The sequence below is a fragment of the Mugil cephalus genome, chromosome 4 (genome assembly GCF_022458985.1).
Source record: "Mugil cephalus isolate CIBA_MC_2020 chromosome 4, CIBA_Mcephalus_1.1, whole genome shotgun sequence".
Taxonomy (NCBI): domain Eukaryota; kingdom Metazoa; phylum Chordata; class Actinopteri; order Mugiliformes; family Mugilidae; genus Mugil; species Mugil cephalus.
This window is the reverse complement of record NC_061773.1, coordinates 6021031-6045216: the sequence shown is the minus strand read 5'-3', so window position 1 is coordinate 6045216 and position 24186 is coordinate 6021031. Positions and strand designations below refer to the sequence as shown.

Below are 24186 nucleotides of genomic sequence, written 5' to 3'. Positions count from 1 at the left end.
AAAGAGGGGCCTCCTTCGCAGCCTGTCGTCAGCCAAGCTGATTTGAGGATGGTCTGCCAGTGCAGGAGGCCCACGGGCCTTGATCTGTGGCTCTGTGGGGGGAAAAAGTCTAATTCTGATGCATTTGTGGTTTACTTTAGTTCCCAGGCGTAGTTAATTCAATCAGCCACAAGAGATTAGGGAATCATTTAAATTAGTGAGAGTCCATTAGTGTGAATAAATATCAACGATTAGATCATCTCAGAATGAGAATCTGGAACCAGTGCCGAAACGATTAGCGATTTAATTGATGAGTCAATGAATGGAAAATAAATAAATAATAAATCGCAGTCATTGGAGAAAAAACTTTTGCTCTTTGGTAAATATTTGCTGTTGCTTTATTATGTGTGTTTGCAATTATTTAGTAATCCAAATGGTGATTTTTTTTTTTTAAATGGATACAAAAACAGACCTGGCAAAACTATTTCATACTCCAGGAGACAAGTATTCTGTTCTAATAAATAAATAAATAAATCAAGATCTACATGAATCAATATATTTGATTCCATTTTTGAGTTAGAAATCACTGGTTCTATGTTGCCTTTAGCTCAGTAATAGTTAATAGTTTTATTTCGGTAATTAGCAGCTGTTCACAGTAAACTAAATGATCAAACCCACCAGGCAGATTCAAATACATTTTCATTACAGTTATTCATCACCATGCTGCCTTTGTGTCTGTTTATCTCCTTGTTAGATCCTTGAACAAGATTGCACTTTCTTTCCAACAGTGTCATTGCACTCTGCAGTTGAGGGGACTGTTACTTTGCCTCAAGCTTGGGTGTTGCTGATATAATTGGCTGGGATCAGGGGTAGACTGAGATTAGGAGCACAGGAATAAAGGATTTATTTGAAAGGGGTTGTGAGATCATGGTTACGACGAGGGAGGTCGAGTACACAATTCTTAAGCTTGTACCCTTTGAAATATTTCCACTTTAAGAATTCTACCAAGACAAAATGGTAATACGGCAAATAATGGTAAATAAAAAAGGAGAGAGCAGAGGTGTCTTCTTGTCTTAATACACAAGAAAAGTATGAAGGCTAAACCACTTGCTCGATAATGCATATAAAGCAGCATTTTCAGTTTAAACTGGAGCTGAAAATGAAAATCAGAGCTAAACGAAAGTTTTAGAACAGTTGGTTAAGACTAAATCAGAGCTTAAAGAACATTTAAAGAACGACAGTCATAACACAGCCAGACGTTCATGTTGCTCCTTGTCTATGGGTCCTACCAGCAGTATGGGGCTGGTTATGGTGGTGCTGTTGTACTCACCAGATCTTTTTGAGCACTTCTGTCCCTGACAGCAGAAGGATATTATATTTAAAAACATTAATATTAATCATCAAAACTCTATCAGTTGAGATAAAACCGAAACAACGTGACGCACGCCTTGTAAATCCTCAACAAGGTAATTTCAGAAAAAACAGAAATACTGCCGCTTCTCTATGAGATGTTTGCTCACTAAACACACAGCTGCTTAGAAACTATTGCAAGGACAAGGTTCATAAATCCTTTGACAAAGCTGAACGGGAAGCTGTTAAATGTCACGCAGCGTCTGATGTGTGCTGTTCTGAATGCGCTGTTCTTTCAACAGAGTGTGTGCAGAGCTGAGACACTTTGTTTAAAAGGATGTGAGATGAAAGTGTTTCATGGACTGGTTGTCTCATTTTACTCTCTGCGCCGTCTGCATTTATAAGATTGATTTCTGCAACTTCACCTGATCTAAAAATAACACCTGTGAATAACGGCAGACACATATAAGACGTAATACATTTGCCATTTTTAAAATGTAATAGGCCAATAATGTAATAACTGGCCAATAACGTAATAATAGTCCTAAACTGATAATGTAATAGTTTTTGCCTAATAACGTAATAACTTATTACATTATTGGTTCGTTATTACATCTATGCAAATGTAATAACTGAGCCAACAATGTAATAATATGCCAGCATTTCTACAAAATTCACCAGACGTCATCAGCTAAAACGCATACAGCCAATAACTAGGCTACAGTTAGCTATAGTCAGTTAACTTTGAGTACACTATCAATAATGTTATATTAATGATGTAATTAATAATGTTATATATTGTATGTGGTATATGCAAGAATTTTAACAAAATTAATTGCAGATTGTGTGTTAGAAAGGAGGCAAGGAAGTTTGGAGAAGAAGAAAGTCAAGGTCTCACCACTGCTATCTAGTAGGAAATCAAAAAATATTTAACAACTTAACTTAACTGAAACAAAATGATGTAATAATAATAATGTAATCTTCAAGAGTGAGAGAGTGTTCACATGAGTGAATGTTCGAAATAAATAAAATTAAACTAAACTGAGTAACATATCATACATACTTCAGGTCATAATACTGTACGTTTGCAAACATGTGTGCTTCCACTTCATTTGGAGTTGACTTCATACGCTAGGAGTGGCAGACAGGACTAGAAATCATTCTAAACATCAAGTTAAATACATGAATACATGGAAGGAGAGAGAGAGAGATTTTATCACAGTTATATCCAGTAATAAAAAGTTAAATAAAATGATATTGGTATATTATTATGTCACCGGCTCAGTTACTATTTTTGCAAAGGATTTTTTAAAACCAGGCCAATAATGTAATAACCCCTCAATAACGTAACAAGTTATTATGTAATTGACCAAAAGTTATTACGTTATCGGTGCAGAACTTTTATTTCGTTATTGACCTATTGCATTTTGAAAATGTCAAATTTATTACGTTATCGGCTTCTACAGGAACCATTACAATTCTGCCACCATAGTTGCAGTGTAGGCACCAACCTCATTTTCTTACAGTTGTTTGGTCATGCTTGGTGTGACTGCAGCTGAATAACTGTGCAGCCATTAGGGAGCAGAGCATGCTCAGAGTCTGGCTGGCGAAGCAGCTGGCCGTACCAGTCTAATCAGTCTGTTAGTCATTTCCAGGGGCTGCTCTTACTTCAGCATGAGACAGAAATAGACCAGTGCTTCTTTTCAACTATTTGGATGTAACTGCAGAAAAATGTAAATCTCCAGTGATAACAGCTAAAAAGTGATGGCCTCTGAATTAAAGCCAATCCATGAAAACCTTTCATCAAATCTCAGCAGCCCTGAGCCATGCTGACTGGATTGCCGCATCTCCTTTCTAGTGAGGATTTTATCATTTAGTAGAGAGCACCGTATACAGCGGCTGGTTGCTTACTGAGCGATGTTCAAAGTTGACACCGGTACAGCGTGTATTTTCATTTTATTTCCAAATAAAATGAGAGGAGATACCAAGAACATCTAGAAGCAGCTCGAGTAATGAATCTTGGTTCTCTTAAGCACACATATTCAAGATAAATCTGTCCCTTTTAACAACTATAAATGCGTTTAATTTCCATACACCACAGCATCAAGCTATATAAATACATCACTGCAGCACAGCGCATCCATGTTGGTGTATTGTTGCTGCATTGTTTAGAGAAGGACCAGTTCGGGTGAAAGGGTTTTATGTTCTGCATGCAGATCTCTGACCCTATACTAAGAGCTCATCTGCCAGCACATAAAAAACTAGGTTAAGCATCTTCAAAGGCTTTGGAGGAAAAAATGCACAGTGGAGTGGAAGGCTTTGGCGATGCATTGCACCTCAGCATTAAAAGCATCCAACTAATGAACACTCATTCTGAATGGAGCATTTATTGATCCTTGCCAACTGACATATTTGAACAATACCGAACAGTCTAATTTGTTTAACAGCAATTCCTGCCATCTGCTCAGATTTATATGTCAGCAGCTCTTGGAAGCAGAATGGCACCTGGTCCAAAGAAATTCAGCAGTTTAAAGGATGAATTGAATTCCAAAAGGCATGCCCGTTAGAAGAGAATGAAATGAAGGGAGTATGTAAATGATGAGCAGATGTAAAGGTGTCAGAAGCTTCCTCCAAATCCGGCCGTGGTACGACTTTTAATCAAGTGTCTGAAGAAAGACTACATTAGTGCTTCCTTCAGCATTCCCACAGAGAGCCGTAAAGACTGCAGGGGAGGGAGAGTTATGTCTGACACAATCACCCCAGAGTCCACTATTATCCACCAGTAATCTCAACATATCTCCACTATAATGAAGAATCTCTGGCCTGGAATCAAATGTATCTGGAGGACACACATTTGCTTCTGTAATATCATTTTAACACTGGAGCTAGCAATAACATATTGGACATATATATATATAACTGTTAACATATAGTCATTAAATTGTAATTGTTATCATTGATTTTTGCAAAAGTCCTTGGTTCACACCTTCTAATAAGGCGAATGCCTGTAGTATGCTAAGGACAAAGACTTCATAAGTCAAGGTATTAAAGAAATGACATAATAAGAAAAGAATTTACATAATAGTAAAAACATTGCAAAACTAAAAAATGCATTCCTATAGTTACTGGAGGGCAAACAATCCACTATGGAGAAAATCATACATGTGAAAATGACGCCTCTGTCAAAATGGAAGCAGTGCTCAAACATCTGGGTCAAAGACGTTCAGATAAGTGTCCCCTATAACAGGTGTGATCACTCACCTGACAGGCTTGATAGAGCAGCTGGTGCTCAAACTTCTTGATGCCGAGGATATTCTGGAACATCTCGTACAGCTGGTCCTTGCTAAGGATCAGCTCAGACGCCGCGCTGGCAGTCATGCGCTGCTGTGCCTTGCGCGGATCCTCGTCACCGCGGTAGATGGTGTCAAACTTGGCCATCCAGGAGCTGAGCACAGTCTCCTTGCTCAGGCCGTCGATCTCTGGGAGGCTGCGGACCCGCTTCTCGATGTGCCTCTTGAACACTTCCCTGAAATCGTTGGCCGAGAAGCCTCCGCTCTGGACCATCTTAGCCACGCGGTCACTCTTTAGGAACACCTACATTGTGGGAGACCAGCGTCATTAAATGTGTAAAGGCTGCATGAAAAAAAAAATTATATGTCAGTTAGAGATTGGCGTTTAGCACAGCATTAATGAGATGTAAAAATGTTTTCTGTCACGTTCCGCCTCAAAACAGTAAATATCTGTCTTCATCAGCAAAACAAAACTGACAAAGCTTCAAATTAAAAAATCAGAGGCTTGTATGTGTTGCTGTGACTCAGCACAGGCGTTCTGTCTCCCGCTAATGACAGACTAACAGGGACAGAGGCAGACAGGGCTATATTGTCACAGCATCAAGTGAAGCGACCATCGGAGCTGACTGCTTTGTCACTTTGACAGTCACATTTTGTTCTTATCAACCATTATGGCAAAAAAGCGGTGACTACTGTTCTGAAACATCACAGTACAATGGCATGTTACTCTTGTTGTTCGGTGCATGTTTCCCCAGCATTTAGGAACATTTTTACCCAAGACGAGGCACAAAGCAACCTGTGATCAACCATAATTTATCTAATAACAGAGGACCCTTATGATCTGAGAGAAGATGCCACTTTAAGAGCACGAGAAAATAAAAAAAACAACATGAACCGATCATATTCATTCAAGATAAAATGTTTTACACTCAGCAAACAAGGTAGTAATTATCCCAGAACAAAAGATCAAATCTGCTTTTATACCGCAATGACACATTAAGCTTCCACTGTGAAGTGTGCTCAAGTAAAAGTGATTTCCGTCATTCTACAATCATGCAGTGATGCGTCACAAAAGTAAAAACTTTTTTTTTTTCTTCTCTGGCCTGTGTCCATGTTTTTCCTGTGGAGGACTGTTTGGGTGTGGCTTCATGGTGCCTGACTGCAAACACAGTTGATCTCCATCTCGTCATCAGGATCAATTTGAATACTCACTTCGAGTTTGACACCAGTTGGACGCTGGGTTGTTCACATGATGTTTCAGTATGATACTTGGTATTGTACACAGATATAATAATACATATTACAACAATATATTTATGCAGTGAATTAAATCTAAATGGTTTGTATGTACGGTACACTATATAGTGCATACCACACATGTTTTATTGCTGCTCTTTCTTCCTCTTTGGGAGAGAAAGTAGCAGGACACATACATAGAAGGATGTCCCCAGCAGGAATCATATGTCTTGTTTCCCATTTTATTTAAATGCCTTCAAGTTTATTTTCACACCGATGATGACAGTTCATTTTGTAAAGTCAGACTCAGAGGTAAAGTTCTTGTCATTTTCATTACCTTCAAGGCTTCAAATTAAAACGTATTTTAAATTCAAATTAAACATTACAAAATAAACCAGATTCCTTAGCTGTTTCACTGTTGCATGGTACTGATGCCATTTTGTTACTAACCTCAATCAAAAACGTAATCTTTAATATTCATAATTATTTCTTTTTCCTGCCACACATTTGTCCTTTAACCTTATCTCACTGGACCCCTTTCTACAGCACCGCACAGTTATAAAGACATTTTCATCTGCAGATTGAATAGTGACGTTTGAAAAGATGGCTGTGTCAACCTCATTCTCTGAGTCATAATCTGTGCAGTGTGAAGCTTCAGCCACCATTTTACCACTCAACCCTCTGAAATCAGACATTTTGACAGGGAATCGCAGGAGGACTGGATTGAAACCTCATTTAAGATTTTACACACAATGAGTCTAGAGGGACACTTTTTACAAACAACGGCAAATGATGTCTGTACGTCGTGATGGCTGATGCAGTTTCAGACAGAAATGTGCATGTATAAATGCAGTGACTGTGACGCTGTGATTGAGCTGCGGTAGTGTGTTAGTACCTCATAGAAACTCTGCACAGCGTTGATGAATGCCTCATCAGCCACAATTTGTGTGTCTCCATTGAGGAAGGCCTGGAAGCGATCCTTGGTCTGCTGAAGCTGCTGCTTGGTTATCTTTGGAGGCAAAGACAAACAAAAAGCATCTCAATTAAAAAAACAAAAAAAACAAGCAAACAACAAAGAAAGAACAGCAACATTTGTCAAAAGAAGCCCAAAATACCATCCAGATATTTTTAATTGTGTGATTATTACAATCAGCGTTATCCCTACTTGTTTCTTTATGTTTGTCTTATCAAATGTATCAGAAAAGTATCATGAAAGTAATGAGGTTAAACTTTCTTTCAGTCACTGCCCAGAGATTGTCACTAATCACAGTGAGTAGCAGAGCAGCACCTCATCAGAAGTCGTCCTTTTAACCATCTCTCATGAATGAAACCCCAATGCGCCTCTTATTTTCCACTTGGATAACCGCTCCACCCCAATCGTGAGCTGAGAAACCCGAACACATCACACACGGCTGATAAACGCTCCACTGGGTATTGTAAATCAGTGAAGCCGAAAGGACAACATCATCCACAAACAGAGGAGATGCCGCCATAACATCAGCCAGCGGGACACTTTCCAGGTCTCAGCTGAACTCTGATATCATGTCCGCGAGTAACGTAAACAGGAGCGGGTGAGATGGAATTGGCCATATTTAAAAGTGATTTACTATGAAATCCATGTGTTCACTGTTTTGCTTTGTTTTGTTTTGTCTGTCCATGATCGGTTCCAAAAGGAGCGACCCCAGCCATTTTGTGGGCTGGGAAGTCGGGCTGGCTTCCAGATTAGTGAAAAACTTTGAAAACAGCAAAACTATAATTACCTTCTAATCAGCCTCAGCTGTCTTTTGAGTTTAGTGCTAATCAGCAGACACATAGCAGAGTATGCTAAACTAAAATGGTATAATGCTACTAAAACAGAATATCAAACATGCGAGGATGCAAATGCTGTGGTTGTCAACTTGATTGTTAGCAGCGTCACCTGTTCATGAAAAGTTTTAAAAAGTTTTAATTTTGCATCCTGCATCCTGCATCCTGCATCCTGCATCCTGCTGGGGATGGCTCCTGCCATCAAGGAGTGTCATTGCTATGGGGTAGGGGTGTCTGGTCTGGTCTATGTAGGTGCAACATGTCTAATTAACATCCACAAAAGTTTCCCAGCAGAACATTGAATTGTCACAAGATGGTCGGTGTAAGTCACATCTCCTGTCAGTGGTTTTAATGTTGTGGCTTATCACTGTACATTCAATTGGATTTTCTCTCTCTTCCCATTGTTTCACTATCTTCACACAGGGGTCCTAGATGTCCTGGGATTGATTTCATGCATGGTTACTATGTCAGTGACCTAAAACTCAATAACCGACAATCTCCCCCTGACAAGTGCCTTCAGTCTTCAGTTCGAGTTGTCGTATATATCAAACGAGCTCAAGGACCTGCTGGTAATGTGTGTGACTGCTTGCACTCAGCAGCACATTGCAAGTGACAGACTTTGGTGTAGGAGTGAGGTGGAAAAGCACCACATATCATGTGCCTGTGAGGCAATCTCAACACCATCTGTGTGACCATCGTAATACCCCGAACCCCCTTTGATAATGTTCAGAAAATAAGGATCATTTAACATTATGAGTCAATATTAGAGCCAAAGTGAAAGTGACAGAGTGGGAAAGATTTAAGGAATGCAGTCAGAAATATAGACACTAGAGGTTAATAAAGGGGTAACCTCCGTTAGTAAAAAAAATATGAACTTAAACCCAAAAAGTATCACAAATCGTTTCACCGAGAAATCAATCCTACCCTGGCTTTTTCACAGTTGTTGTGATTGAATCTCAGGATGATGATAGCACTTAACGTCCAAGTTCCACTTACAACATAAAACAGCATATCAACAACTTCAGAGATCAATACTTGTACTTCAAGGGGATTTATTCATCTTCTGCAACTGCTAGATAGAAGATTAAAGAGAAAGTGTGCACCATCCCTGCAAGTTTGAATAGTCCATGGTGTTCAAGGAACATCCCGAGGCAAGGAAAGTTAGTCTTAATACCATATGCAAAGAAGTCCAGTCAATGGGGACCTACAGACTGAAGGTAACACACATCCGTGTTTGCAGGTCCATTTTAGAAAGTGAGGCTGGAGATTAACAAATATCAAATAACGTGTGTTGTAAGTTATGTTTAATGAACACAGTAAGTCTAATTTATGAGAATTTGTTTCCCAAGAACATATGTCCCGTTCAATTCTTCACTGTTTCCTAAGTAGCTTTCTCAAATAGAACATTTGAAAGAAAGATATATATTAACCATGGATGTATGCTGTGTGAGGAAATAGAACTGAACAAAATAAAGAAGGAAAATAATACAACTCCAGAAAACTTTATGAATAATGTGTAATTATAGAAGGAAATATAATCCAGGATATGCGTTTCTGTCTACTTGTTTTCTGAAAAGAGGCACAAAAACAAACATGAACCAAGCAGACTAAAAAGTCTGAGGGCAAAGGTAACACTAATGCTACTAAACTGAGGTCCTCCACATAGTAGCTTTCCTGAATACTAACTTCAGTTTATACTCATCAATTAGCTTTAAATTTTACTTTTTAAAAATTAAAAAATGTTAAGGAGTTACTGTAATTAGAGTTGAAAACATTAGTCAGTGAAACTAGTGCCAAAACGATAATCAACTGCTTGTTTTCAGTCATTTTTCCAAACTAGATATATTCATGGCTTGGAAGATAAATAATGTAACATAACTTTGGTTTTGTTAAACTTTTTTAATACTATTTTCTCAAACTGAATTAATTCCCCAAATCACTGTCACATTAATCAGCAATGATTTTATGTCAGCCAGAGCTGTAATCTATGACTGAGTGGCCTCCATTAACTTAACAATTAAATAACTGTTGTACATGCAGCTGAACAAGAATTACAAAAAAGGCCAGAGTAAAATCAAATAGGGATATTGTGGGTCCTAGCACTGGCAGAACACATTTGTGTTTTACCTGAAGATTTTACCATGAAAGGTCAAAGCTAATAATACTTTGTCCTCTGCTGACAGTTTCTCTTGGCCGAGCTGACTTTATGTGACAACACAGCGAGCAGCTACCGCCGTGTGTGTTTGGTTGGAGCGCTGACACTGAAGCACACAGCAGTAAACCAGGTGAACTTTGTCCACTTCTCTACCGCAGCACAGTTCAAACACATAAAGTATTCATGACTCTCAGCTTTCATGCTTTGCTTTTTATTATTTCACCGCTGATTGGAGAACTGCACTGATTAGCAACCAAGTTGATGGATGAGAGAAATGCCTCCATTTTCATCAGTACCGCCAAACTCCCAAGACATACTTCCCTGCTTATTGATTCTCTCTCTGTGGCTCTTATCAAGATTGCAGTGTTACACAGTGATTCATTTGCTCGCAGTGAAGCCGGCAGTGACATTAATCACCCTTCACATATCAATAGAGGGGACGTGCACACGTACAGCAACTTCATTACAGTTCAAACTGACTCTGGATCTGAGTTTATAATTCTGTCTATACTTGAGAAAATCACTTATTTATATAAACTGAAAAAAATTATTTAAACATTTATGTATTGCAAGTTAATATAGATTTGACACATTCCAAGTGGTGCCCCTTAAACTCTATGGTATCAGCTATTTTCAAAGTAATATTATTGGAAAAGTCTGTCAACTGAACATAATTTTTAAAAGTATGTCTTGTAACTTAAAGCCCACTGAGTTTCTAGCACAGACTCACGGTATCACGTCCCCTCGGGCGCATAGCTTGTAAGATGTGAGCCGTCTTTAGTGATTCTTCACTGAACTGAGAGTGATTTTTCTTTATATTCCCATGTCTCGATACTGTGTGTTGGTATGTTGCAACAATTCTAGGGAAGACGAAAGTCTGTGTATTTGCTGCTGTGAAATTGTAATGATTGTAATTTAAAATTGTGTTCAGTCATTTATTTTGGCAACATAGCGAATATGTTATTTACAGTACAGTATATGATGAACAGGGGGTAAGGGAAATCTCGTTAAAGAATGTGATTTTATTCATAGATTTTAAATACCAACAACTCATAGGTTCAACATGATGTTCAAAACATCATCTTCTCTGTACTGCCAGGTGAAGCTGCCGCAATGGAAAATGTTTGTATTAATTTTTCATGCTATCTTTGATTTAATGATTTTAATAAATCTTCACTTTTCTTGCACACAAGTAGCTTGGATGTTGGTGAATACATTTCCACTGGGAAGATTATAGGCATTGTGTAACCCCGATCTCAGTAAAGGTGGCTTTGTATTGTCTTCTGTGTGCCTCCACAACAGTTGTGATTCATCAGAGAATGGACATGGGTCTTCTGAGGGTGTCCTGTGGTGTCTGGTAACAGGATGATGTTTGTGGGGGCCTCTGCGCCTATAGGTTGTGCGGAGGGGTCTCTGTGGATCATCCCACAGATAGTGAATTTGGGTACCATTCTTTCCATATGAATGATACTCTAACAACTTCAGTCTCTCAAGGTGTGGATGGAAAATTCTTGCGTGCCAATGTTGAGACTGTAATGTAAATTGATGACAGATTATATCTCAGTCCACCTCCTCCGTTTAGAGATGTTTTTCCAGTCTGATATAGATGGCTTCCTTTTCTTCCTCTTTCACCATATTTTTCCTCAGAGGAGTGTTTTTTGTCTTTCAGGTGTAGGTGTACTCAGATGAGTGCAAAACGTATTCTCAAAAAGGTCCAGTAGCCTTTTGCAAATGCTTTTTGAAGATGCTTTATCTTTGTTTGGAATAAACTGATATCAGCATGTCACATAGTGTGACTAATGTTATTTTATATAAAACACTCACTGAATCTAAATGATGAAACTATTTACGGCGCTTGACCTTGTCATTTTTAGATAGAGGGTGTGATGTAAAGTGTGTACATGCTGTGCAGTTTAGAGTTCGTAATATTTACCATGATTTGGGTAACATAATTATTATAATTAAAAGTGCTTTGGAAATATTTTTTTTCTTTGGCAAATATTATGTTCAATTCCGAATGACTATGGGTCTGTAGGAGAAAAGCTTTACTGTGTGCGCACGTGTGTTCTGTGGGTACAGTAATGATGTATTCATTTGCCACACATCTCTCGTATATACAGTATATATATATATATATCCCTCTATATCCAAGAGAGGCGCTGAGCCGGTTACATAACGCATGAAATGCCCAATGATTATACAGCTCATAATGCTAATGATCTCATTCATATTGATCATTTTTATCTCTTCTAAGTTTTGAATCAACATGTCACCAACTTGTGAGGTATATGAGCTGTCCTTGCAGTGCTGTGATGAGTGGAGCTAATCAGCTAATTGAATGCAGTTCACTGTGTACTATAGCTGGGGTGCTTCAGCACAATAAAGCCTCGGCTGTGCTGACTCACACTTGAGCTTCCTCTAGAAGTTATATAACGTTGAAGGGGAAGTTAAATTAGGCTGTGTTCCAAAATTAAATGGCTTCAAAATAAATGGGCAGTTTTCACTGGTGGGCAGTGGTAAATGTAATTATAATTGATTCATAATGGATGGATCCAGATTTTAAGACCCTAAAAATATTTGATGAAATCAAATCATCACATTAACTAAATGCTCTTTTTTTGTGTTTGCTCACAATAATTCCCTCCCAATGCTTTTGTTTGGTTTTCAGCAAACATGGTATCAGCAGGTCCACACACCAGACAAAGCACATTTTATTCATGTTGCAGATGACACCACTGGCCCACATCTGAGTAAACAGCCGACATGAGTACAGGAGCAAGCGCTGCATGGCAGCTGCACAAAATCTACCAGCAGCAGGCCTCATCAAACACAAAACACCAGCTTTGCGTAGTGACCACGGCCACAAAACTACAATTATACAAAGACAGATGCACGAGTTATTATCCCCGACCAGACACTGGCTCTGAAGACGCACAGACACATGGCATCGTGTGTAAATACTGTACCTCTCCACCGGGCTAGTGCCATATTCGGGAGCTGTGGCACTGCTGATACATACAGGAGAACACTGTGTTCACAACAAGCTAAGCCCCTTCTTGTAACAGTCATCAGTTATCACACCACCAACTCCCTGGCAGCGGCCGTACAGCTATAGAGCTCAGCTGGCACCTCATTATGCTCATTCAGTTACTGAGTTCACAACGATCCCTTAACCTAATGGAACATAAACGGTCTGCACACATGAGCTTTCACATGACAGATAGAATGGAAATGCACGTTTACAATCGGCGTAAAATCAATCCATCGCATTGCACACTTGATACTTACAAGTGAAAAATACTGAGGTAGTAGTAGGTAGTTCAGTTTGCAGGATTTTGATTCAGTTCACGTGGCTGCTTCTGATGAAGTGTATTCATGTTTACACTCTGCAAACACCAATTTCCTTTTTGATAAATTTCCAAATATATAGCAATAAACTTTATTTGGCAACAGGAACTCAGCATCCAGACAACTTATGGGTATTTTGTCGTTTAATTAATGACCATTTAATAAAGATTAATATGGATTAATGTCTCAGGCTGGTGTACAGTGTAACATAAAAGTACCAGAGTGAAGAGTTACGGTTTTGTTAGGATCCTCTAGGTTAATGAAGTTGGTTCAGAACCTGAGTGCTTTTTTAATGAATACGTCATTTGACAGAACATGTATTAGTTTTATAGTTTTACAGTTGACACAGAACAGGGTCTTTGAAGATACACCGATCAGGCATAACATTATGACCACCTTTCTAATATAGTGTAGGCCTCCCTTCTCATTCAAGTAAACCACTGGTGTGTCCAATCTTTCGTCTGGTAGTGTATAAACAAAGTCTATTTCCTTTATTTTGAATTAAGTTAGCACCTACTGCAGTATAGTACAGCCGTTCTTCATAATGTAGAGCACGCAGAGCTGACCGTGGGATGCTACCACCAAAGCTGGCGTATTACTCTCATCAAGAATCTCAGACATAAATCTTTTCCTACCATCCTCCCATCACAAATCCCCTAATGTCTTTCTCTCAGCCTTTTCACTTTCACCCTCACACTCAGCTTTTAAAGATGATCATCTCATTGAACTCTTGTTTGATGTTCGGTTAGATTTGCTTTGGGTGAATTTGTGGATAGCGAGAATCAAGATGTGATGGAAAATGACTGCATTAATGTGGACCTTTCTTGACAAATGTAAAAAAAGAGTATGAATAAAATAGAAAGGAACATTACAAACCATTTGGTAACAAGGTAGAGGGTAAGATTTTGTACAGATTTTGAAAGGAGCCTTAGGATCTGGACCAGTCCGCACCCAGATGTGAATGCTGAACAGTTTTCAACAACAAAAATATACAGGATCCCTCTTCCGTGCTCTGATCATAGTTTTCACATTTTGTGAATAACTGCATTTTCTGCAGTGTTCAAGTGGGATTATTTAATTTGTCTTGCCCCCCCTGGTGTAGGCTTGGCAAGGAGGAGCCTGAAGCAGTGACGGCGTTTAAAGGAACTGATACATAAACATGTGACACTCCTGATAAGAAACTCGGAGCCAGTGTCTACCTGACGTACAGCCTCTTGCTCCGGCTGTTGTTTGATTTTCTTTATGCCTCAGTGAGAGTCATTCAGGTTGAATGGAGGACTGCAGTAATGGTCCCGCTATAGCTCCTCCGTCTTTAATGTGGAAAATCACCACTACTAATCTCTCCCTCAGTCTCTCTCCTCTTAGTGCCTTCTCGCTCATACCTCGGTTATTTTCCCTTTGAAGCAATGCTTCACCGGTTTCAACATAACAGCGCGCAAATTCTCGAGCCCTAAATGACCATCGACAGCTGCCTGCCTTCATTTCACCAAGGGCTCAGCAAAGATTTCTAAAAGAATGATGGCATGCTGCATTGTACTCATCAAAATAGTCACAGAAGTTTCCTTGTGTCTGATTATAACTCCCATAATTATGACTTAGAATCTCGCAATTAGGAGAAAACTATCTGGTAATTATGTGGAGGGGGGAAAAATAGGTCACGATTACAGTATGAGAAGAATTTTGAGTTTGTGATTTTTGTGATCTTGTTTTGATGTGATTTGGTTTAACTATGTGGTAGGTAGAAGCACTGATGGGAATAAGTAATGGACATCTCATTACGATTAATATGTCAACCTATCTGTTAGCAGTTACTCCTGTACCTGAGTTTTTTTTATTAGAGATTAGACCTGGAGCACAGGTCTAATCTCTAATTAGAGATTATGTGTCGATTAACATCCGAATCATCTTTTAAACAAAAATGTTTATCATGTTTCTTATATGATCGTTTAACTGAACCAACGTACCTAACTTGGACCAGAAAGCCTCACTGCTGCTTATCTCCATTCTCTCTACGACCCTTATACATTCACCCTCCTACCTCACCCTCCTCCAACCCAGTTCCTTTTCACATCCATTCTTCCCCTCCCTTTCTTCTTTTCTCTTTTTATGCACCATCTGCCGTCCGTGGTCTGCTGAGAGCCACCCTCACCTGAGAGGGAACCCCCACCCTGAGTCTCCCAAAATGCCCAGACCAGAAAGCCTAGGTGACCTCCACATTGATGCTCTCCTCCACCCTCATTATTCATCCAGTGCTAATTCTTGATTTTCCTGGAAAACATCACCTTGGAGTTGTTTTTTGTTTTTGTTTTTTTTGTGGACCAAAATCTTAATAAACGCAGCCTGGAGCTGCTTTAACAGCATCTACTACACCAGCCTTCGTGTTTTGTGTATCTTTGGGTCCAGTATTCAGAGACAAGGATTATATTTTATGCAGTAATAATGCAAAAAAAAAAAAAGAGAGAGAGAGAGAGAGAGAGACAGAAGACTAATCTTCCTCAATCCACAAATACAATGTTGGGAGACAGCAGCCATATCCTCACAAATCTGATACATATTTCTGAGTTAAACCACCAGGCTTACAATTAGACAAATATTAACTGTGGATGGTGGATGGTTAACGTTTGTCTGCCCAAATGGAGCTGCTACTTTGGATGAAAGGCAAGATTGCATAGGCTCTGTGAGGACATATAAGTTAGACCATAATTAACAAGTACATCTCCTCCTTAGAAGGATCACTGTGTCATACATTTTGCATCACTACGTGCCCACCTCTGTGGAATAAATTCTCACATGATGCCATGGACACAGATTCCTGTACGTTCACATGCAACCACTCATTTGCATTTGTGTAACTATTTTTGTGAACACATGGTTGTCCACAAGTAGTCGGACCTTCGGAAAGAAAACATAGTTAGCAGCCTAATAAATAAGAGCTTTCCCTCTTGGTCATGTCCCAGCAGAAGAGATGTTTAATTCGCGAAGCTGTGATATGTTCCACGTGGCTGCACAGATTATGGATGAGGGGCCATTTCACCTGCTGCTTTTCAGCTGTCGCCCCTTTTGAATCCACTTTGACATCCATACACACAACCTTTTATTCTGCAATGCTAGTGTTGCTAAAACATGATGCAAAAATCTGCTGTTTAATGGGAGAGAATAATTTTCGTCCTGCACTCAAGCGATGATTGACATGTTTTATTGTTAACTCAAACTTTGACTCTGACACTGACGTTGAAGCATCATTATTGGCGACGGATGGGTTTTTGCAGGCAGAACACCATTTACAGGCCTTACATAATCATGCAAATGACTTTGGTGTCATATTTGAGCTCTCCATTTACTGCCGCTGTCTTTTGTCCACATGACTGTGTGTTTCATGAACATAATGAGCCTGGGCAGTTCGCCCTCAGTCATCTTTATCTACATGTTCTCCATTCAAATATAATCTTGTGAAATGACTTGGGCCAGTACAGTCGCATAAGAGACAGTCCATACACATTATGATTATTAAAACTGCACTTCACGGAAGCGTGATATTAATGGACATTACTGCTCAGACAGCGGCAGCAGAATGCGGCAAAATCTGACTAATTTTGCTTCTTCCGGGATGTCAGTTTTATCACCTCTGTCTTTGCCATTATCTTTACCCATAAGTTCAAAAGCCATAGTCAGTTGCATCATTAATGTGTTTTGTAGCCATAAAACCATCCACTGAAGAAATATTCATCAGCACAGATGCAAAGATTACATCCATGTGTGACCTTAAATGTGTTATAATTACATAAGCAAACATCTCGCCGAGCTCTAACAGATATCTTTGATGTTTCTTATCTCTTTTACTTCCTAAAATGATGCACCAGAGGCCTTCAAAACTTCATAATTAATTTTCATTCACATGTAAATTTACACGGGCCCTGTGTGCTCATCTGCCCTCGAGCTCTCTCTGAGATTAGGTTATTTTTGTCTTCTCTCTCAAACAAACCCAAATTAGAGGTGAGAAAGGCCCAACACCTACATCTTCCATTAAAATTGTCCATATGGACTGAGTGCAATACAAATATGTAATTCTGGTTTAAGGTTAATAAATGAAGTCCAGATAAAAGCTGTTCATGATGAGACTCAAGGTTGGAGACTCTTTTCCAAGAGTGCTAAACACCAAAGTGGCAAACCTCATCCAAGTAACTCCAATTTGCATTTGAGTCTCTTTCAAATTCAGATCACAAACCCTTCTGCACAATTTCCCAGCTCCTCTGCCTCCAGAGCATCCGTGGCATGCTGTATCGTGTTAAAACGCTGGGCCAAGAGGCGTCCAGATTAACCGATTAGATGAGATTATGTTTGGGTCATCACACACACACACACACACACAAAACAACATAAACAGGTACTCGGTTTGGGAATACGCTTTAACTGTGGGAGGATATTAAAATGGGCAGGTTTAATCTGATTAATTTTTTTTGTATTTCATTCTCTTGGATCCCATTTTACTATTATTATTAATTTGCACTCATTAGGAAGAAACAGTTAAGATAGTAACTCTTCAGGTTGCGTACATCGAACATCACGCTCTCACTGACAACATGCTTATATTTGTTCCTCGTTTTAGAGTAGCATGATAACATGCTCAAATACACTTTCTATGTTCATAGAGACATATTTTAATGGCAGTCCCATTCCAATCCAATGGTGGAAAGACCGTCATCCAACTACCAAACAACCATCCAAAAAACACTGCCAGCCACACAAAATGCCACAATTGTCTTATTAAATGCTACTTTGTCTTTTTACCATACTCCTATCATGCTCTGATTAGGTTATTCTGTGTTCAGTTTACAGACAACAAATAAAGAAGGACTATGCCCTCAAGTACAATCAAGGTGATACCATAATTTCATAAATGAAATCTCAATCTAAATCCATCAATGGCCTCAATAAACTACCAACAACGTACTTTAAGTCAGGATGACATTAGTGTAAGCATGTCCCAAGACAGTTAGCCCTACATGAAAACACATGCATCACCAGTTAATTATGCATGTACATTCAGCCAACAGCAGCAGCCTTCGTACGGCTGTTTTTAAAGACAACTTTCACCCTGAATGAACAAAAAGAAAAAGCATAATAATGAAGCCTGTTTTCTGGCCTCTCAGTTTATCCTTCCACAAGGTTATGGTGATACATTTCAAGAAGCAGCAGTGGAGCTCAGATAGTCTGCAGCCTGTCCTGTTCCTTTGTGATAGTCCATCACTGCTGTTTGTGTGCCAGAGCTTCTGATGACGGATTATCGTGGAGCTGCTCCACATGTTTTTGCTCAGGCCTTTAAGACTTTTTATTACAGAAATTGCTTCATCATATTTCTGTGACTAATCTGTCACAGCCATTGTAACGGGCTACATTTTAAGTAGTAAATTATTCCTTATGGACATTTGAGGTGGACACATTCATGTGAGAATGAAGTGCCAGAAATGAATCTTAGATGTAGATTAGATTTAGGTACTCCCTGTGGTTAAATGTTTCTGTGGAACCAATTATTTCCACAAACTGATTAAATTAAACCAATATTCTATGTTTAAAAGATGTATGGTGTATTTACCTTTGTACAATGTGAATAATGTTATTTGTTCATGCCAGTCAATTCAAATGTGGATATATATCTAAGTCTAGCTTCAGACTGTAAACAGAAAGACACTTTGATTTCCTGGTCAGACAGCAGGCATGGGATTGCTTATCCGAATCACCAGCAGAAAAGGACTGTGTCTGCCTGAGCGACCAGATATGAAAGTGCAACATTAAGCATGCATTAGACTATCAGTAACCTACGCTCAACAGGGCTACAAACAAACAAATAGATGGAAACACTGTGGTTTACGCCTCCCACATGCACTTGTGCATGAGTCAGCACAAAATTCAGACCATATGGCTTAACAGTGTCCGGAGGAAAACGAGTTGTCTGCAGGTTAAACAAAAACAGCAGTTGCAAAAGCTGTTTCCGTACTATTGTTTACAGTGTCTCAGGTGAATGAGTGATACATGATCAGCCTGTGATTAACTGAGGTGAACGAATCTTCTGTGGTTCATTGACCACAATAAATAAACTTCTGTCTTGAGAGGAAAAGTACAAGAAACACTTACTTTCAGTCATGTGACAATAGGAGTTTTTATAGTGTGAACAAAACAAAATGGGCACAAAATCACATATGTAATTAATACTTGACAGTCTGAGAAAACATGCACTCAACTCTGGGAGTGACAATCAAAGGCATATAAAAATAAACTAGGGTCACTGTCCTCACTAGCAATAAAATTGAATGTACCTTTAGTACAGTAGGGCCTGTTGTGACTTTGACAGTAAGGACACCATGACCCAAAACTGGCTTCAACATCAATGGAGCAACACGGCAGCGGTGTGAAACCAGGATGTGGGCCTAGTCCCTTACAGTCACTTATGTAAATCTCATAAGCTGGACGCCCTATGGAAAACTTTATTATTTTATCATTTTAATTATTATTATTATTGTTTGTGTTAAAAAAAAGTGTGGATGCAGAAAATGCTTTATTGCAATTAATTTACTGCAGCCCTCCAGAGGAGCCAAGCTCATCTGCATTGGAGAAAGGCTATTAAGCTACCCTCCTCAAGAGGTCTGTGCATAAAAGTCACCTTGGGAGGCCAATTTGACGGGATAAGTGATGGCGCAAACGGGTTGGAATTGGGTATCAGCCAGGAAGTCAGGAAATGGAACTATATTCAGCTGCATATCTAATGAATGGAGATCTAAGTGAGATGTAGGCCAACAAGGACAATGACACTACCCCGCCGTCCACCATCTGAATGCCCTTTCAATGAATGGGCTTGCTGGGCTGTAGGACTGATCTCACTCATGAGCTTATTGGAGGAACGTGGACTGCACTCAGTCTGCAGCTCTGCAGCACCACGAGTCCTTTCACTATCCGGAGCTCGAAGCACCATCGTAGCCTATATGCTCCAGTCATGCTCTGAGGATTTCAACATTTTGCGTCAAAAAACAAACAGTGTTTCTCTTTGACTGGGCTGCTGTATCCGTGTGCTATCGGATAGGCCTTGTGGCCAAAGCCCCACTGTGTTCTAGCGTATGTAGGTCATCAATGACAACATCTGCGATATGAACGAAGGTATTTCGTCATCATGTGGTTATTAATTATGCCTTTGCAACGAGGGCCCTTACCTTCTGCTGTCGCCTTGCCATATCTGTGGGCTGTTTTGCATTGAATGGATATGCAATGCATCGCATCACAAACACATACAACTGCAGCTTCTTTTTGCGCTCTTCCTCCTCTCTGTGCATCTTCTCCAGGTCCTCTTTCTCCTCGCTGACGGCCGACGGGCTCGGGCTGGTCGGACGGGCACTGCTGCGACTGCTACTGGGCGCAAGTCCACCCGAACTCTCGCTGGTCCTGCTCGGAGAGATGCGGGATCCGGCCTGAGGTGCCATCGCCTCTTTGCTTTCCTCCTCCACTATCCCATCAGATTCCTCCTCGCTGGACGACGGATCTAACATGATCTACAACTGGTGCGCCCCTACAGATATCCTAACCTACCAAATGGGTTTTCTGATATCCCCGTATGATATATTAGTGCCGCTGTCTTATCCGTGCCTAAATATGATGCAGAATGTGCCCGAAGTCAAGACGGGGATAGGCCCTGGATGTGCTCGCTCGCTGAGAGATGTCAGCAGTACGAGTGGTGCTGGAAGAGGTTTAGTCTGCTTCACAGGGATCATTCTCCGCCTGCGCCGAGCACTCGTCGATGCTTACGTATTTTCTGTATTTTATTGGCCAGTCACTGCTGCGGATGTGAGAGGGGGAGGTGAGAAGGGAGCAGAGGGGAGGGGCAGGGGGAGTGTAGTGTACAGATGAGGGGACCGGAGCGGCTTCTTCCTTTTTCTTTTCTCTCTTTTATTTGTTTCGGTGAAAGCGGGAGATGGCCTCTCCCTCCTTCCTGCCAGGCAGGGACGCGGGCGGCGGGAGCTGACCGTGGTGCTGAACACGGAGTAAGAGCAGAGAATGAAGGATGCGCGGCTCGTCCTTCACCGTAGCTCCTCATAACATCCTGCAGTGGTACACCTAAGATGGCTGCCACAGGATTTCTCTGTTATTGTCACTGACTGAAATGGGGAACATTTCAGTCAAACACAAGTTTGTGGCCAGCCTGTAGTATGCAGAACAACTGGTGTGGAAAAAAAAAGAGAAATTCAGAATGGATCCTGGGCCACGTGTTGTAGGAGGGTGGGGTAGGATAGGAGTATGAGGAGTGAACTGCTCTCTCTCCCTCTCTGAAGGTTTCTGGTGGAGAAATTAATTGTTGCAGCAGGCTCTGGTGCCTCTTGTCTGGAAACTGAATCACTAGCTTGTCATCTACTGAACACAGATTAATATTCAAGTTGAATGGAAACCTGCGGATGATTGACTAAATTACAGAATCACATGTGTATTGATTTTAAAACACAATATGAAAACACGATGAATACACAAGAGATTATACCAGCTGTACTGCACAGGTTTACAAGGTTATATGAGATATGGCCTTATAATACATCTGATTTATTAGACCGCCAACCTTAAATTCTCCAGCAGACCTGATAATGATAATAATGCATCAGTTTTGTATAACACGTTTCTAAATATTCAAAGACTCTTTACAGTGAATACATTACTCATCCACCCACACAGTCACACCCTGGTGGTGGTAAACTACCATAGTACTCACAGCTGCCCTGGGGCAGACTGATTGTGATACTGGTCGCCACCTTTTCTGATTTTCTCTTTCTGACAATGCATTTTCTCAAAATTCTGTCTAACCTCTCAGTTTTTCAAAATTGTAGAAGCAGTTTTCTGGTCAGCAGTGCATATAGACTGATGTGCTTTGCTTTGTGCCTTCAGTCTAACAGACATAGTCACCCCAAAGAGTGCAGTTATTGGGGGCAGAGCAAAACTCCCTATTATCAGAATCAGAATTATTTTATTCTGACTCTAAGAAATGAAATGAAATTCTATAAATATGAAAGAGTGCATTTATTGGGGGCAAAGGAAAACTCCCAACTAAAAGCCTTTGAAAGGAAATCCAATAGAGGACCCCAAAAAGGATTGAATCCTGTGACACTAGAGGAACTAAGTTCCTAAATCTATTTCACAGAAAAAAAGGGTAAAGTAACAATGAACATGTCTTTGTTATCTGTTGGAGGAGAAGTGCGGTCTTTTCACAACTTTGAATTGTATTAAGGACTACCTGGCATTTATAGAGCTATTGAAGATGTTCTCATCACAGGCTTGCCAAACTTCTTCTCTACCAGTCTCCCCTAAATGTGTTTGACTGTGAACGTTTTTGTTGAACAGTGGAGAATAGAATGGCCTTTACAATATGAAGCCATAGTCATGATAATACCCAAAACAGCACAATGGTGTAATGAATTCATTCATTTTCTGTAAAATGAATGGGGTCACAGGGGGCTGGAGCTTAAACCAGCTGTCACTGGGTGAGTTGCGGGGTACACCCTGGAGAGGTTGCCAGTCTGGGGCGACCTGTCCAGGGTGTACCCTGCCTCTGTGCCAATCGCAGGGCTAATACAGTGCTATCAGCCACACACCACTATGCACACTGGGACACAAGCTAGTTGTAAATAGTGAAAGAAATCTAAAGTTATGAGCTGTTGATATTAAATATGAATGTAATTATAAATCAATATGTGGTGGTCACTACAGATACACAAGTACAAACATATCTCATTTGCATGATCTGCATAACACTTGTAGTGTGTAAAAACTGTTACCGACATTTTCATGCAAAATCTACAACATTTAGATGTTTCATGAAAATATGCATTTTGTAAATAGTTTTTGTTATAAAAGGGTACATTTAAACACTGTTTTGGTTGATTGAAAACAAATACAATAATAGACCTTCCAAAAGAAAATAGGAAATAATCTAGTCCTCACATATATTTTCATTAATGTGGGACATGTGGTTAAGGAACACACATTTATTCTTGCAAGAAGAAATGCAAACATTTCAGAGAAATCTCAATCCTCCACATTCCCAATGCTCAGAACACTGACACCACAGGGGATGACTTGTTGGTAATTACACAGTGACTCCCCCTGCTGATGAGACATTTTTCTGAGGCGTGAACTTGATGTGCTTGTCTGACCCGCTGATCTCACATCTCAGAGGAATTTCTATATCTTTAACGTGGCTCTTCTTCTTCTACCCGGCTTTATTGCAGTGGTTGCCAATTTATGGTCTGACCATGTTAAGGAAACACTATCTCACAACACATAGACCAGCAGAATATCCATGTGTTGTTCCCTCTCTGGATGTCTAGAGGGTGAAACCTAAGATTACAAGAAAAGTCTGAATAAACACTCAGAAATTGTTCAGCAGGAACATGTGCTTGTTTTGTGCTGATTGATGTTGCAATATGCGAGTTATCAGCGCCTTAAGTTTGAAACAATTCCTGTATCATTGAGATGCATTTTAAATTTCTCCTGGATGCAGGGAAAATCACCAGTGCAAACAGTAACATTAAAAATAACTACATTTTGTGTCTTCAAAGTTATCGTCCTCAGTAGTTCACCAGGTCAGATAATTTATGTTATGTGCTTTCAAAAAGTTAAAATCATTGTAATCGTCACAGTCATTGTAAAGAGAGAAGAAGAAAGAGAGAAGAAATATACTTAAGTCCTCCCGACTATATTCGTCCATCCGTCATCCATTATACAATGCATCCATTCACCATATCACCATAAGATCAACATATACTATTTATCATCATATACAGCATATATATTTTAACTATTTCAAAATTAATCTTTTCATATGTCACTTGCAGCACTGGATTTGACCCAATGATGAAAAGTTTGTATTTTTATTTGAACTTTATAACAATTTCCTGGAAACTTATTTAAAATGTTAATGACTCATCCTGCTCTTTCTGCTCTATCTTTCTGTTGCAACCAATGAAATGCTTTCTTGAGTTTTCATGTACTTCC

General features: G+C 39.8%; 1 protein-coding gene across 16 annotated transcripts in view; it reads right to left on the bottom strand.

Annotated features, from left to right (window-relative positions):
• Window positions 1–20935, bottom strand: part of cadpsb (Ca2+-dependent activator protein for secretion b) — a 63161-nt gene extending 42226 nt beyond the window's left edge. For 10 of the 16 annotated variants that reach the window (XM_047582558.1, XM_047582561.1, XM_047582560.1 and 7 more), the window contains exons 1-3: window positions 20367–20933; window positions 6751–6864; window positions 4591–4923 (exon numbers count right to left, since the gene is read on the bottom strand). In XM_047582558.1, the coding sequence (XP_047438514.1) occupies window positions 4591–4923; window positions 6751–6864; window positions 20367–20699 (780 nt within the window). In that variant the 5' untranslated portion in view covers window positions 20700–20933. Of the gene's footprint in view, window positions 1–4590; window positions 4924–6750; window positions 6865–20366 lie in introns of all 16 variants that reach the window. The other 6 variants (XM_047582568.1, XM_047582569.1, XM_047582571.1 and 3 more) reach the window with 2 other exon arrangements.
• Window positions 20936–24186: the final 3251 nt, after the last annotated feature.